The sequence below is a fragment of the Anopheles gambiae genome, chromosome 2, assembly GCF_943734735.2.
Source record: "Anopheles gambiae chromosome 2, idAnoGambNW_F1_1, whole genome shotgun sequence".
Classification (NCBI taxonomy): Eukaryota; Metazoa; Arthropoda; class Insecta; order Diptera; family Culicidae; genus Anopheles; species Anopheles gambiae.
In genome coordinates, this window is record NC_064601.1 from 111070811 (window position 1) to 111088183 (window position 17373).

The 17373-nt window shown below is 43.3% G+C and overlaps 1 protein-coding gene across 11 annotated transcripts in view; it reads left to right on the forward strand.

The window, feature by feature from the left end:
• LOC1270015 (sodium channel protein 60E) overlaps nt 1–17373 on the forward strand; it is a 127260-nt gene that overhangs the window by 13878 nt on the left and 96009 nt on the right. For 10 of the 11 annotated variants that reach the window (XM_061644114.1, XM_061644123.1, XM_061644122.1 and 7 more), the window contains exon 3: nt 6093–8150. In XM_061644114.1, coding sequence (XP_061500098.1) covers nt 8117–8150 — 34 coding nt within the window. In that variant the 5' untranslated portion in view covers nt 6093–8116. The remainder of the gene's footprint in view (nt 1–6092; nt 8151–17373) is intronic. The other variant, XM_061644116.1, reaches the window with a different exon arrangement.

Consider the following 17373-nt stretch of genomic DNA (forward strand, 5'->3'; position numbering starts at 1 on the left):
AAGGAGGGTCGGCTTTGGCGGCACAGTACAGAAGCTACAGGCCTGGGAGTGCCGTGCGCTCATGAGTGAGCCCTTAAAAACATGTTTAACAACGATATCAGTAAGCGGTTGGCGGAAGTACTGCCAGAATGGTCTGACTTCCGGTCGTACCTTTTGCTGCGGAACGTGTACGAGAGTGTAAATGTTACACTGGTGACAATGAAGTTGTTAAAACTGATACCTTACGCTTGGTAAGGAGGAAGCAGTTGAAGTTTATTAAAGGCGAAGCGGCGAAATGGTATTAACTTGCTTCTTCTTTTTTTGTGGTTCCTTTGTAAACAATGATTTTTGTTACTTACAATACTTTGAAAGTAAAATCTGGTGTTCACCTTTAAAAAGGAAATTTGCACAAAAATATGACAATCTGTGCCTTCATTCATCCCTCGCAGCATTCAAGTGTTATGTGATGAAGTTCATTCGACTGACGTTTCGTCCTCCGATCTAGTCCATCCACTTTAATGTCAGGAACCTTTGATGCACTGTGGATTATGTGTCGTAAAATCTTTTATTCCATTGTTTCCCCATCTGTCTCTCATTCTTGCTCCTGTTACACAACAGAAAAGAGAGAAAATTGAAAATGTTATAACCTTTCCCGGTTGTTAAAACGCAAACCACGGAATATTCCCAGCATCGTCGGGCAGGAGAATGCTGTGAAAATTCCAGCTTTTGAGCTTACAATGGCTCCCTTTTTTGATAGCTATCGTTTTTGGCGTTTTGGTACGTTTGAATGATGAGCATAAAGAGTGTGTGTTTGTGCGAGAGTGCTTCAAAAGAAAGGGATTGAAAATATCACAGGGAATTGTTATTAAATTGAAGTGTTTTCATTACTGTGAGGTATATTTTGGGAGTGGCATATTCAGCTGGTGTTTTACAATGTTTGAATCCTTAACTGTATTACAAACACCAAATATCTGGGTAATTTTGGCGTACTATACTATACTATAGCTTTAAAGGGCAACAACTGCTAATCCCTTGAAACGCTTCGATCCAAACCTTTTCGAAGGGTGTTGTAACAGACTGCAACAAAAAAAAAACAGCAAACAAGAGCCAAAGTATAGGTGTACCGATAAATAACGTACCCTAATCACGGTAATGGCACTAATAATGGTGGCACCACATGGAAAACTTTTTGTGGTAAAATTACTGCACACCGCTGCGGAGAAAGAGAGCGTTAAAACTTCTAAAGCACCCCGTTCCGCACAAACTTTGGCCGAAGCCCGAAAAATATTGAAATTTTACGATACCACTAATTGTGCAGCATCAAAAAACAATTGTGTACCCCAGCTGTGAAGGAAAGAAAAGGGAGCATGGTATATAATGGTACGATAAAGTGGCAAATTCTTATGAATTGTTTACATTTTAGTTACACGAATGCTGAAGCTGTACTTTGTTTACTGCTTGGTAATGGTGAGAAATGGTTTACAAGCGGAATGTTTTCGTTTCTGCTGAGCAAATGTTTGTTTTTTTTCAGTTCAAAAAACTGTTTTAATTGCTTGAGGAAGTTTGGCACCATATTGCGAAATTAAATGATGAATCATTGCTACATACCACAATTACATAGAAATATTTTATTATTTCTTCTTGTACTTTCTTGTACTATTTTTTGCTGTAAAACATACAAATGAAAAGTGATTGATTGGTTAAAAAGATGGGTTTCAAAAAAGACTCGGCCAATAAAGTCAATGAAGAGACAGTAAAAAGAGGAGGAAATCAATTTAATTCTTGAAAGTTAACAGCCTGTATCTGTATTACTCTGATGCCACTTAATTTATGCAATTTTGCCATTTTAATTTCACAAATTTATTAAAAACATCTATTGAATTATTCCGCCGAGCAGCTAGAATAACAACATAATAAGACAATTATGTCTATAAACGCTTAGCATGAGCTCAGAAACAAGCAAGCAGGTGGGCAGATACACTAAGCAACGAAGCAAATAAATGAACATCACGCAAACAACCACCAAGTGCAGTGCCAATGGAAACTATGGAATGAAAATGATTGCTTGTAGAGCAAAAAAGAAAATAAAAACAGGAGAAACACAGGAGAAAAAAACCCATTAACAACAACAAAACAAACACGCACACGAAACGTTAAATGAAATTAAACAACACACAAAGAGAACGTGTACCGTTCTAGCGCGCGCCATCTGTGGGCATTTATTGATAACCGTCCAAAGCAACCTAGTAGTCCCGTTTCGCTCCCGCCTCGCCCCTTTGTGTTGGCCTGTTGAGCGGCGTGTTTTGAAGTGAAGTATAAAACAAGCTTTCCCTCGGTGACTCTGTGGCCTGCCGCACTTGGAAGGTAGCAAAAGCAGAGCTAACGCAGCAGAAGAACGAAAGGAAGTTTCGGGTGTGCTTGTTCTTTTTTCATTTTATTTTACACCAAAACACTTGTGTGTTTGGCGGTCCGATGGACCCTGCGGAAAGCTTCGGATCGAGCCCTTTTCGGCGTGTTTTTTTTTTGGCGAGGGACCATGGATGGGCAAAAATTTCTTTTTCACCTCTTGTGCCGGTACGCGAAAGAAAGCTGGTGTCGGAGAACTTTCACCTCGCGCTCGCGCGGCATGCCGAGCGTGTTCGGTGGACCCGAGCAAAAGTGCCAGTGTTCGGGTCTTTCGCGCGCGAGCTGTGTTGCTGCAGAAGGTCTCAATCGATCGTACCAGTGCGCATGGTTCGCGGTTCCACGGGTCTCTCACTCTCTCACAAGGGGGAGGGGACGGTCAACAGCTGCTTTGGTGGTAGTGGTCTGGCGTTATGGATTGTAATGCGTGTCTCTCCAGTGTAGGTTTTTTTTTGCTTGATCCGCTCAATATTATTATGAGCTTAAAAAAAGAAGTACGTGTGTTTGTGTGTGTGTGTTTACTTCTTTTTTTCAGTTACTGCTGACTACGCTCCCGGGGATGAAAGACCTTCGGGTGTGAACAACCATTCTACACACGGTGGCGTCTGTGACGCACAGCGCGTTACTGCGCCATCGAATTGATTTGTTTTTATTTTATGCCTTAACCCACCCCCCCCACAGAGTACGGGCTTGGGCCAGTAATTTCTCTTACCTTTGCATGCGTAACGAACGGTATGGAAAAAGCGGTGGGAAGAAAAGAAAAGCGATGTTTCGATTTTCCATCGCCCCTCACACAGCGCGTTTGTTGAGCTCGAGCGCGCCCCCGGTTCGGGCTGATTGCGCGACCGCAACGTGGCTGCAATGGAATGGCGTATTTGTAACGATACCATAACGACTTGAGCTCGCCGCCGCTAACCTTTATGGCACGCGGTAGCTCCTCGTCCTTCTCGTCTTTTTTGACGCCCGGAACGGGTTTGAAAAGGGGGCAATAGCGAACAGGGACGCGGACAGTACGCGGGGACCACTTGTTGTAGTATTTGCATATGGCTGCGGTGTTTGAAGCTCGTTGGGTCGTGGTGTGAGTGAGTCAGTCGATGGTCATATCACCTGTTTTTTTTTCTTCTTCTACCTCAAACTACAACCCTACAGCAGAAGGTACCTCGCAGCAGGCAAGTAGCGTGTGTGTGTGTGTGTGTGTTTGTGTGGGATAAGCTTTTTCCCTGTTGCCGAGTAAAACGTGCTGCTCGATGTGCTGCACAAAGAATGATAACGTTATTGCGGGTGTGTGTGTGCTTGTGTGTACGTTCATTTTGTGTCTGTGTGTGCAAGGAAGGACGCTAAGGAGCCCCAGAATATGTGAGCACGAGCATCTGCGTGCAGGACGACCGCCGCCGCAGTTTGGAGTGGGTGACAGTCGATATTAACCAGCACACACTAACGAGCATCGCTGATGCAGCTGCACGGAAAACTGCAGTTTTCCCCCTCCCTATTCTGGTGTAGTCAAATCATGCACACGTACACAAATGGACACCTGCCGCACCAGGGGTAATTATATGTGTGTGTGTGTGTGTGTGTGTGTGTGTGTGTGTGTGTTTTTCTTTTTCGTGCGGTCCTTTCTTCCTGTGTGTGCTACGTACGTACAGACACCCTTTTATCTGCCAGTGCCATCAGGAATCCTTTATTTCAGTGCTATTGCTTTGTCTTTTGTATTGCCCTTTGTGTGTATGTGTGTGTGTGTGTGCGTGTGGGAACGACGCAAGGTTTCTGCACCAGCACAGGATGCAAGCTGCACTTTGGTAGTTCAAATTGAAACGGGAATAAAGACACATTTGGGTTGATCTATATTGCCTGGTGGGTGGAATTGGCTGTGGAAAAGGTTGAAGTTTGTATGCTTAGATAGCTGTAGGTAAAATAGGGTTTGAATTAATTCCTGAATGCAAAGCAAACAAATGAGCGTAATTGGCATTTATCCCATATACGAAAGGTTTTTTTTGTTGGAAGCGCCTAAATGTATGTGCAGTTTTTTGTTTTTTTGTGAATGTAGCTCATGGCATATTTCAATTTTTGAATATATTAATACAAAAGTTTTTAATGCAAGCTATCAAAACAAACTACTATACGCATCAAAGTTTTATTTAAGATAAAACTGTGAAAAGTAGTTTTGCATACATTTAGGAGCAAAAAAAAATCATGGCTGATGGTTGATATGCCATTTTTATTCGTAGCCTTTTACTGCAATGTTCTAATGTTAAGATGCAGAATATATTCTATCTTAATCATCTTTATTGTATTGAAAGATTGGAAAACAATTTGGAACAATGAAAACCACAATGTGGCTCAAAGTTTCCTGTTCATACAGTTCTATTTGGCACGGTAAAAAGCTCGATCGATTAGCAAGCAAGTAGATCCATTTCAGCAGAAGAATCGCGCACCCAGTATAGCTTCGACAAGCTCGACAACTCCACCACACAAACCACATCCGGGCTGTGCATTAATGTTGATGAACAGGCTTACCGCTCCTCCCACACGGCCACACATTGTACTGTGTGTGTGTGTGTATTTATCGAACGCGAACCTCTAAGCTGTATCCTGCATATTTTGATCCTGAATATTTTATTCCACCTCCCCTTCCACAACTAACCCTGGCACAAATAGTTTTGTTGCTCTCCGGTAGGTACTTCGCCAACCACCATACTCCATAATATGCAGCAAAAATCCGGCTCTGTACGGGCTTTAAAATTTAATCTCTTTCCCCTGTACGCGTACAGAACGCGATCACCACAGACAGTCGACAGTTTGCCAGCTGCTGCTGCTGCTTCTGCTTAAGGCTGCTATGTTTGTGGGCCGCTAGATGGAGGTTCGCACCGCGTCATCTGTTCCTGTGTGTATTTATATACAGATCCACACACATACACACATGTTCGTGGACTCATAATAGTATCTTCCGCTACATCAAACAGTGTGCTTCTCAAGCATTAGCGCTTGGTTGTGCAAACTACTTTCTACCTTTCTACCTACCGGCAGCGGCACCAGGTTGTGTAGTTCCGGTTCCGGTTGCCGGTGCGCACAATGGCAAGCGCCGGGTTCGCCCGGGTTCGCCGAAAGACGATAGTGCCACCTTCTCGAGTGTGTCGGTCGCTAAGCTGTCACGTTGCCAGCGAGTGTGTGTGTCTGTGTGTCTTTGCGAGTGGCATCCGCTCCATCCGTACCAACCGTTCCACGTAACAGGTTACCGTTCTGGCGGTGTCTCGGGCCTCGTTTGTGCACCAAATCGCTCGGAATGTGACAATGTTTCGATAAACATGCTCATAATTGTGAACCACCTTCTAGTCCGCCACAAGATTCTTCTTGAATTGGTATAACGACGACGACAGGGACACAGCAGGGAGGAAGAAAAAATGCCCCTACAGATATATAAATGTCTCTCTGCCGGCAAGTTTTCGACTTGTTCAGTACAATGACTTGCTGGTCCCACGAAAAGGAAGCTTCATGAATGAAAAATGGTAGACGGTAGTTGACACTTGTACAATTTTATTTGCCTCCTGTTGCGTTTGAATTCCGGTGGAACCGGGCAGTTCATCACGATAGCAATTCTATTTATGGCGACACTGCTTGCATACATTTAGGCGTTTTCTAGCTCCTATAACATTCCCGTTCAGTTTGCAATTTTAAATATTATATATTTTTCTCTCTCTTTTCTTTAATTTCAGATTTACAACTAGAAAAAAATGCTGTAAATAGTTCAACACTTCCGCTTCTACCGTTTGTCATACTGTTGGTTCCCACTCGCGACAGCACATGCAGCTGCAGCGCGTGCTCTAGAGTGTTTGTAAATATGTTCAGCTCAAAGTAGCCGCCCAATGTTTCAACACAACGCGTTGGAGGCGGTTTAGGCGTGTAATGTGCTACTAATAGGAAACAAATTAAACCATTAACCACGCGTGATGTGTACTGTAAGCGATTGCGTTTGTGCGACAGCGTAAATGGAACGACAAAGCTTCCACCGGCTGTAAAGCAGATGGTTGTTAGTTCAAAGGGAACACCTCCGATCAAGTGTGTGTACCGTGGTGTTATTCGAGTTGATTCGATCAATTGAAAGGCAATCGCGCGAAAGCGGACAACGCTCTCCCAACTAATCTGCCCGGCACGATCGGAACATGTGAATCCCGGCACACAGGTGACGAGGCAGGCAAGAAGCAGTAGTGACGCACACTTAAGGATGCAATCGCCACGCTATGCGGCAGGTGCGAGGTTTATTCGCGAGACCGTCGATCGCTGGTGACGATGCACCACGCAAAGATGCTACCAGTGATGCCCCAGCAGCAGACGGCGATTGGGCTTCCCATCATCGAGCGAATGGTGTGTAGCGCCAGCTAGCGAGACGGGTGTGCGCGTGTGTGCACCTTGTGCAACAGTGTAGTGCGCGTGTGTGTGTGTGCACCATGATTGTCTGTGCTTTGTGAGCGTGTATGTGTGTGTGTGAATGGTGTGTTAGCGTTTCAGGTGAAACATTACGGAAGGCCCTCCGTACACCAACTGGTGGTGCAGTGGTAAAAGTTTGCGATTGGGTTAAATAGGATGGAATAATAGCGAAACCGTGTCCACGCGCGCGTGTGTGTGTGTATGTATGTGAACTCTACACTCTGTCAGAAAATGTTATCCTTTCTACTATCCGCGTACCGTGTAGCGTCGGCGTGTGCAGCTGCTAAAAGGGCTTAATTGAAATAAAGCAACGGCAGAGATTGTGTGGTTACGGGAGTGTTTCGAAAAAAAGTTTTGATAGTAAAACACCACGGAAAAAAGAAACCCGAACCACAGGGCGATAAATCTTGCTGCCACTTGCATTACCGACTGTAAAATTCTATCCGTTTGGCCCGGCTACTACCCCCTTTGTCGGCCTCGTGGCCACCGTTAAAGGGCCGAGTTTGTAAATTTTTGCATTAGTTTAATCCAACCCAGTACTGTGGCTGAGCAGCGCGGCGAAGCATAATGTGTGAGCAATAATAGTGTAAAGTTAATAGTGTTGATCCTTTCCGCGTGGTGCCGCTGCTAGTGTACGAAGCATAAGGCGTCTCCATCGGCGTCGCTATTGTAGGAAACACAAGGCGTCTCCACCGACGCTGTTAGTGGGTGAATACAGTGAATTAAAGTGTAAAATAAAATTGCGCTACGTTTAGTGCTTTAAATTGTGCAAAACACACGCACACGTAGAAGAAATGTAAATACCCAATGTAAAAAGTGTTAAGCGAAGGGTTACCGTCAGTTCATTCCATTAGCAGTAACCGTTCCATTTCTGAAACAATGTGCTCGTATCTTCACTCTTCTTCAAAGTAGAAAAGTTTCGCCCTAATACCACTGTTGCATCATCGCTAAAGCGTTCGAGCGAGAATGATAGTCGTGTTCCGGTAAAAAGTGTATATATTGTTGTAAATGCACCTTCACGTTTAACTAGAATACTGTTGCGCTTGTAACCGTTTCGTATTGCGAGAGATTAGTGGAGTAGAATAAACGAAGACTATAAGCAAAAAAAAATACAAAAATATATACTTAATCGACACAATGTTACAAACCAGCGTTACAATTATGCTTAGGCCCAGTTCATCATAGTAGCGTACACGTGTCGCGTGGCTTAGTATAAACGCAGGCGGACGAACTGCGGACGGAAAATAAAAACGGTGGAGCAAGGCGAAGCGAACCCAAACCAAACCACACCCTGCAGAAAGAATACCCGAAAATGACCGATGCAACTACTCCAAATGAAGGACAAGGTGAGTGTGGCGATGAAAGAGCTGGTTGCGGGTTGAAGGGTTTCCATAAACGATGTGTTTTAAAATGCTCGATTTTTAATTATCCAATTAAGCTGCCGTTTTGTGAGATGTGTGAATTAATTTCCATTGCCAACAGAGAGAAAAAAAACATCAAAACTCCTGGCCTGTATCAAAGGGATACAAAACCTCCAAACGCAACACTCTATCGACATTTTTATTGTCCGTATTCAGATTATCGTATCGGCGGCGCTTCCCCACAAATCATTTCAATCAATTAGTACAACGAAAAAAAAAAAGGTGAAGCGCCGTTTGATCGTTCGGTGAGAAATAATTCATTTCCACTATCAGCCCCCAACCGTCAGGGCCAATCTTATTGGCCATTGAAGGATGGTCAGGCGCGGTTGGCACAGGCAGGCCACCCTTTTGTAATCGATGCGATTGGTGTTGGTGATGCGGTTTCGCTTCGTAGCAAAGTGTTACTATTCGTGTAAGCATCCACTTCCTGTGGCGATGATGGGGAAGGGAATACAAGAAGAAAACAAAAAAAAACGCACACAACGCTCTCTGCGAACACCAATCTCCTGCAGTGTGTAACACGAACGCTTTGAAATGTAATGGAACTTGCTCGACCATTCCATTATGCAGCTCATTCGTGAATCAGCGATTTGTGTCGATGTGTGAGTGTGTGTGTGTGTGTGGTGGTTGGAGCACTTACATATTGGCGTTCGGTTTTCAATGCGTTTTATGTTGCATGCTTTTAACTGGCTTTTCGATGACTTGCCAGCAAGCAATTTAAGGGTGATGGAATGGATTCGGTTACGTTACCACCCGGAGCACGCAGAAGAAGCAGGAAAAGCGATATTATGGATGAAGTTTGATACTGCACCGCAATGGCCATCGCTGGTTATTGATGGATTTTTTTTTGGGACGTTTGCTGAAGGTATCACATTCTGCGCTTAGTATAAAATTACGTCCGTGTCATCATCACTTCAATCGTTGAAACATTTTCTTTTATATACGATTTAAGTACTTTAATTGCAAGACGTTTTTCTTTACGTGACATGGATTTACAATATTAAATAGTTTCTTAGAAGGTTCGTCTAACCCTTTATCACGGCCATAAGCTTGTTTAATACGTGTTATTGCTCACTCCAAGGCCAGCATTTTTCCCAGCACTCTCACACGGATTTTCAATTTACATCCCGTTGGTGTAATAAAAACCGAAAAACAACTCGGTTTAATCTTCATTCCCATACATTAGTAACGCGTTACGCTCTTGGTAGCTCGTGTGCGTGTGTTTTGTAGGCCTGTACCGCTAAAACGGAACTTTGGTGTCGATTCCGCCCGTGTCCAAAGCGACCAACGTGTACCGCCGCAACGGCAAACACGGTCGCTTTGATCTTGCCGACACATACAAGTATTGCCGACTTTTTTACGGCATGCTGACGGCACGCTCAGCCATTCGATGCCACGTTGTTTCGCTTCGTGCGCTGATGTGTAAAATCTCGTAAGCGCATAAGGCGTTGGTTGACGCGTTCGGTACCAGTGACCCGTAAGCTTTCGCGTGTTAAGCCTTGAAGCACGTAAGCGAGCAAGAACGGGTTGAGATGAAGACGGTTATTTCTTTAGCCGAGTGCGAAGGCAAACTCTGAGATCTGACGAATACGATGTGGTCTGTGTTTCATGTACATATCTTGCGCGTGGTGCGTGTTGCTTGAGCGCGTGACAATCTTTCCATTTGTAGGTCAGAGTAATGAATTTCTTAGCAATGTGTGCCCTAGATTGCTTCAACGGCTGTACATGGGATTGAGGGGGGTGTGAGTTTTTGAAGATGAGTTACACACTTCAGCAAAAGTCAGCCCCAGAGTGCTGGTGCCATGAAGTGGGCGGAACAGTTAGCGCTGCTAACGAGCAGATACAAGTACGCTCCTCTTTGGTTGAGGATTAGCAGGATCCTCTCGCTCTGGGTAATAGAGGTCAGCGCGATATGTTTCATTCTGTTTGATGATGGAAAGGCACAGCTTTTATGTGTCCAATTTGTTTTTTAAGAGATTCGAGGTCATTTGTAAGGGAGGGAAATGTTTGTCTGTCGTATACTAAGTCTATAGACAGTTTAAACAGCAAACAACAGCAATATCGAATGTGGTGGATCTTATTGGATTTGTTGTGTACTTTCAGTGAGATTATTTTGTCTGAGAGAAATCGAGTTTCACCATTCGTCGTGTATATAGATTGAATGGTATGTTCCGCCTCAACGGTAGCAGAATCTTCCATCTTGCTGCAAACTCAGCAGCTTAGTGTGCTGCTCGCTGCTAAACAATAATTTATGATGACAGCTGAAGATGAAGCAAAGCTTTATGGATTCAATTTCACTCTCTGCTTTGCGAGCAGTGGCTCGAACCTATTGGTGGAGTTTCAATTTTAAAAGCGCAGCAGTGTCTTCTGTAAAGGATTCATTTATGTCTTTACATATTGAAAGAAGTATAGCAACAATTTCGACAGTAGATGGTTACATGAATAAATAACAATTTTTTGCCTTGAGTCAGTGCTTTGTGTAATAAAACCTTTCCGTTTTATCCTCATGCAAAGGTAACGTTTTTCCTTTGTAGGCTAATTGTGATTTCACAATCTAGCAGCACTTGTGTGAAATGCCTTCTTTGCGGGTTTAAGCAGCAGTCAAGTACTTGTTCTCAAAAAATAAGCAAATTTATCCAATAGTCCGACACAGCGTTGGCGGCGTGTTTTACATTGGTCACTCCAAACCTTTCCCTTAAGCCACCGCGAAGGAGCTGCTGATTGCTGCGACATTCTATTCGTTCGTCGAAATAGATGAAAAAAAACATTACTTTTGTACGTGCCGTTAGCTCCGTCGATGGTTGAGTTCTTGGGTGTGTGTGTGGGTCTAAATACAAAAAGAGGATGGAGGGTAATTTTGCTTTCTCTCTTTTTATTCATCTATCAGCTCGCTAAACGCTTTGCTGGCATTAGCAACAGTCGTCAGCCTCACAAGCCGCGAACGGGAGGAAGCATGAAACAAAAAAAAAATGAAAAATGTCCGTTGACTAGCCGTTGGCTGGTAAATTAATTACGATTACGTGAGTGTGGAAGAATGCGCGACCGAACCGGCTGCTTAAACCGGTGGCGGACCGTTCTCTCGCGCTCGCTGCGCACCGTTTGAGGTTTGAAAAGCATACTTTTTGTCCATTTCCGTCCGTTACTTGGTGCCTGCAGTATGATCCTTTCGTTACCAAACAGCCCACTGGGTAATGAGCGGAGAGGAAAAAAATGCTCGGGCAATGTAGCCAAGACGGCAATGTAACGACAATTACGTCATCTAGGTGAATGTGCACGTTAAGAGTAATGAATACGTTTCATTTCAAGAGCGCCCGCCACACCGCGATGTTTTCTCTTTGTGTGTATGTGTGTGTGTGTGTGTTAGTGTGTTGTTTTCGCAACGGGTAGCAAAATGTAGAGGAACTACGAAAGTATTTGCGGTATCAAGTATCGTGAACATTGGCCATTGCTATGAATTATGACGTTGGTGTTTTTGTGTGCAGTACCGTGGGTTGTTATTAAGCGACTAGGTTTGGTTTTTGTTTTGCCGAATCACTCTTGTACAGTTGGAATTGATTTTTTCTTTGTGATAACAGTTGTGGTAGTAAACTTGTGTATTTATTGAAGTATATGATATAAGTTTAATCGAATTCAAAGGTGTGCTAAATCGTATTTACAGCTTAGCTTTAAGTAGAAAGTAACTCAGTATCAGTTCTTCAGGTTAATAACTGAAAAGAATAAATGATTTCATTGTATTATTATTTTGTGGACCAAAAATAGGTCTTGCTTCTAGACTGTTCTTTATTAAAATATGCCAAAAAGTAATCTAAAAGCGATCGATGAATGTTTACGTGTCCAGCAGAAATTTGCAACGTTCAACACACATCCGTTCGTCCGTCACGCTGTCCAGCATAATTACGGTTTACTGACCTTGTGTGAAATCGTTCACCTCAAATTTCCTCATAAACATTTCCCAAAACAGATTCCCTTAGTGGTAGTGGAAATAGGAAACTTTCTCTCTCTCTCTATCGCTCTCTTGGATACTTGCTTTGCCAAGACAAATAGCGTAAACAAAAACAAGCTTTGTTTCTTTTGCGTTAGTTTTTTGAATGGTTTTGCTTGCGTGCTGGGACGGGATAAGCCAGGATTACGCGTTGAGGTGTTGCTTTGAGGCTCGGAAATGACTTATACAGCATGACTCAGCTAGTTTGGCAGGTGCATTAAAATGGTCGCCCATCAAACTCGAACTGTTTGGGTATGCTCAAACAAGTCATTTGGGTTTCCAAAAAAGACACCACACACACACACCCAGGAACAGAATTAGAAGTTAAATTTTCAAAAACCATCGCACACCGTAAGTTCATAAAGAGTAAAAGCATAGCGGGAAAGGGGCCTGGTGCTCGGTAGAATGTTGCCAAAAATGTGTCTGCTCGCAATAATCCGGCGGTGAGGTCAACGAAAGAAGGCTTCTAACACAAACACAAACGCTAACTGACCGCTGGGTAAACACATAAACAGTGCAAATTTACGAATGACGTAGTGTGTGGACGGCGAACAGTTGACTTCTCGGGCCGGAGCGTAAGCTGCTTCTGCGTGGTACAGTCCCTGTTGTGTGTGTGTGTGTGTGTGTGTGTGTGTGTGTGTGTGTGTGTGTGTGTGTGTGGCAGTGCATGTTCCGTGACTTTATGGGGGTTTACTCACAACCAAACCAAACAGTTCCTACGGCTTGGATGCACAAATGCCGAGGACCGGGGACGGTTTAAGGCCACATGCGCAGGGAGTGAGAATTGGGATGCTTTTATGAACAGCCTCGTCTAAACTTTGGTGGCCGACAGTGGGAGATGCGATCCATAGAGCATGCTCTAGACAGCGTCATATCGGTCCAGGCGGGCATCTGGATTCCGGGACTTGCTGGGGAGGCTTTCGATGAAATAGCTGCTCGTAAAAATGTGTCACATCGTTGGATGTTTAGTAAGTTTGGAGCAGCGCGCTCTGTGTGTAGTGGGATGTCGAGCACGAAGCGACGAAAGTTTAGGAATATTAATGATTCATTTTTAAGGGAGGTCACGTTGATAGTTTGGTGCGGTGTTAATGTGCGCATAACGGCTTGTTAGCTGATTCTGGGCAAACAGATGGCACTGCTGTTTTTGACTTGTGCAAAGCGATTAGTGAAGATATTAAATTCATTTCCTTTGTAGTACTCTCGTTGCTAGGCTGTGTCATGCCGACGATAGCAAATGCTTTATGATAGTGAATAGATAGCGTTATAGTTGCTTCATTAGCATAAAAAGCAATATAAGATTTATTTTGTTACTGTAGAGAAGCTCCTGTACAGTGAAGTACACGCGATGCGAAAATGGCCAGCATTACAAATTATTGCTATTAGTTTCAAGAAAACTGTGTTGCAAGAGAATATGAAAACTCATCCATGAGATATCCTAGTTAAGATCTACTTGTATCATAAATCTTACTCATACGTTTGATGCAATCCTGCATCTACTGTCCTATGAAGTTTCAAGAGTTATGATAAGACGTCTGTTGCAAACTGATTTAACAATTGAGATTTAGAACATCACAAAATTGGGTATAAAGACTTAAACTCTAAGACTGCATTATAGATGTAATATATTTCTCAGTAATATATAGTTCTTAAACCGTGAGAGTGCTTTTGTTTGGTGGAAAGTTAAATCTGAAATATATCGTAAGATGACTAGTGTAGTTTAAAACTGCAGCAATAATGAAGAATTGATCAAGTAATAATGTCTTGATTCTCCCGAAGATCTTTAGCCGGAAGCTTTAATTTTATCAGTATCGAGTCGAGTTCGTTTTCCGTTCCAAAGAAAAAATGTAGTGTGTTCTGCCATGTTACTCTTATCGCTTTTTATTCTAAACCCACTTCATTGGGTGTCGTTTACGGCGCGACCTTTACAGCACAAAACCATTTTTAGAAGCAGTCCCGACCAATGTGCAATGTGAACTTTGCCCTATAATAGACCCTCATGACTGTCACATTAGTGGAACGATCATAAATTTAATACAATTACACACACACACTGGTTGGGCCCATTGAAAAGTGCCATTACTCTGCGACATTTAACGCTCGTAATGGCCGGTGGCGGTTGACGATCTAAAACGATTTTGAAGCATTAATTTCATTTCATCTCCCCGCATGTGTGTGTCCATGTGATTTTAACGGTATGGTTGTGCTATTTTTTGGGAGGCGAATGGCGCCCAACACCGTTACAGTTTTTGCTAACATTTGAGAGTAGTCGAAATGAACACCGTACACCACCACCGGTAGAGAAGCATTTGATATGAAGTGTGGAATAATTTATGAAGTGACCTGAGAAGAGGGAAGAGCTAGTGATGTTCACACACTTACATACACACACACATCCACACATTCACCACTGTAGGACTGCTTCGATGGTATATCTACCGTTTTTACGTTAGCTTCCTGTCCAGGACAGTTTTGTTGGAATGTGTGCAAGTGAGTGTGCGCCTAAGTTTTTGTTTAACGGGAAGCAGAATCACGATGGTGTGTGTGTGTGCCTGAGGGTGTGTGTATCTCATTTTAATTTATTTATTAATCATGCTTATTACTTTGGGAAAAAGCAAGGCTCACGTTCGTGGTGGTAATTGAAACGAATGAATAATGACCGGCGTGGGCAACGGAACGTGATCGGCCGTCCGGTTCAGTCGTCGTCCTTTCCGGAGGTTCGCATTTCACCAGGCCAGGCCCTGCTGAAAGCTTTAAGCATTGAAATTTGCTGGCAAACTAACAGGCTGTTAAATAATTCTTCCAAAAGTGTGCAAAGTGCAAATGCTCCAAATATTTAACAATTAATCATACCAGAACGACGCTACATAGCAATTGTTTAGGGAATGTGTAGCCTTCCTTACCTGTGAATGAAGCTTTAGCTCCGTTCATTACAATTAATTGTTTGCTGCTAACTGATTTTTAGTGCCGCTCTGCGCCCGGTGGGGGTGTGAAGTAATCTATTTAATGTGCCAAGCGAGCGCCTAGAAAGGAAGCACCGTGTAGCAGCTGCGTTTGTTTGAACTTTTCCCATTTCTGCAGGATCTTGCCCGCAGCGCTGTTGTGTCGTTGTTTTTCTTGTGAGTTCTTTTTTGGGTGGAGCGTTTTGGGTCGGGAAGGGATGCTGTACAGACAAACGCACCACGTTTGGTTTTTTGGGCATGGGGAGGAGAGGAGGGTTTAGTTTTTGTAGGGGGTTTTGTTTTGTTTTAACTTTGCGGCCTTTTCCATCGCAACTTTAGCGAAATTTGTTTTAAGTATACGGATAAACTTGAATCCATCCCTCCCAGCGTCAGACAGAGAATGTGTTTTTGTTGCGTGATGAAGCTGTGATGTGTTTGTGCAGAATCACAGATGGTACGATGCTACGTTTGCTGTTGTGTGTGTGTGTGTGTGTAAAAGTAGCTTAGGGCAATGACTGTAAATTGCACAAAGATTTGTACCAGAAAAAAAACATGTGTGCTTGAACAAGAAGCTTACAAAATTAAGTAACGATTCTTGATTAAGAATATATACCGACGCCCTCCAGACTTTTTATAGAAGAAGCGTGTAGCATTGGCTTAATGGAAATTGGTGCAGGAAAATCGATACCCACCTTGTATTGACTGCCAAACTGTAGGGAAGCTCTTAACATCGCTCGCTCGCTTCAGGAAAGTTTCTTCATGCAAGTGTGTACTTCGCCGGCTACGGTTGTGCCGGAACTGGCCTGCTAGGTGCTGCTACCATGGTAACACCTTTTGGAACGGTTCGGTACATTCCGGTGCGTGTTTTGAATTGGAAGAATTTTTGATTAAAACCCTCCCGGGGCACCGGGACCATCGGGATGGTGCTGTACGATCGTATGTATGCTTATGGGTATGCAGTGCACCGGCACCAAGTGAGAGCAAATTCTGCCGAAACCTTCATTGCAAAAATACGACACGAAGAAATTTGAACGTGCACACGGGCCGCTCCGTATCGATATCCTGCCCGGATGGGACGAGCGAGATGGAAAATGAATTAAATGGCAAACGAGCGCAAATGTTGGAGCCCATCGCAAGAGGGACACGTAAAACATGTGTACATGTGTAGGTGTGTGTGTGTGTGTTTTTGTAGGTGGAACAGATTCTTGCCCCATCTTTACCGGCATTTTGGGGGAGAGGAAAGCTTTTCTTTTGCCAAAAATTTAGTACAAATGTTTTCCGGGCGTCGAGTGTGGATTGCTTGAGCAGGAATGTGAGAACCCTCCCGGGTACATATGCAGCGACCGTATTTGCTACCGTCCGGATGTGTGCTGTGCGATCGTAAATGGTGCTGAAGAATTTCCGTACCGTTGGCGGCGAAAAAATAAGACGCTTTTTCTTCCCATATCGTACCGCCGGGTTTGACGTACAAGCGTGGAGCTTCGAAAGGAAAACTTTGCCGAGCACGTGTATGGCACGAAGATAGCATTGTTTAACTGTTTTTGTGCTCGTTCTTTTTAATTGTTTGGTGCTGGCTTTTGTAGGGTGGGGTTGCTTGAAAAGAATGAAACAATTTCACTTAATTGATTTTAAGAAACCGTCGGCAATGTTTCCGCTAAGATAAGATAAGAAGATTCCTTTCGCACGTCAAATGTTTTGTGAGCAATTTTAATCAAAACTCTGCAAATAGTACTACCATCATTTACCTTTCTAACCATTAACGTTTACATACTGCTCGTTTAGTGTTACATGTTATGTTTTTAATGAAAAGGCTCAATTTTTGTTCAATTAAAGCTTGGTTTTGGACTTCACACTATGTAACATATGATTTAATTTGACGAAAATTGTTTAATGTTGCCATTTATTGCAATTGTTGCAGTTTTTCACATTTGAATTAAAACATTATACTGCTTTAGTAACTCCACAGCTCCATTTGGGCAAGTTTGTGATTGACTTGTTAGCAAGAACGACACAAACAGCCTACAAGAAGCGAAAAAAAAATTTTTTCGACTAAAGATGAAGTCACCGTGGCAGAGCTCTTTAAACTCGCGTTACGTCGGAAAAAGCCACCTACAAAGCATTCCTTTTTTCCGCCCTGTGACACCACATCCATCCAGTTACGGTTGAATAGATCAGAAAAATGTGATTTTGGCAGAGTTTTACGGCCCACAGATCTATGTGTATCGTC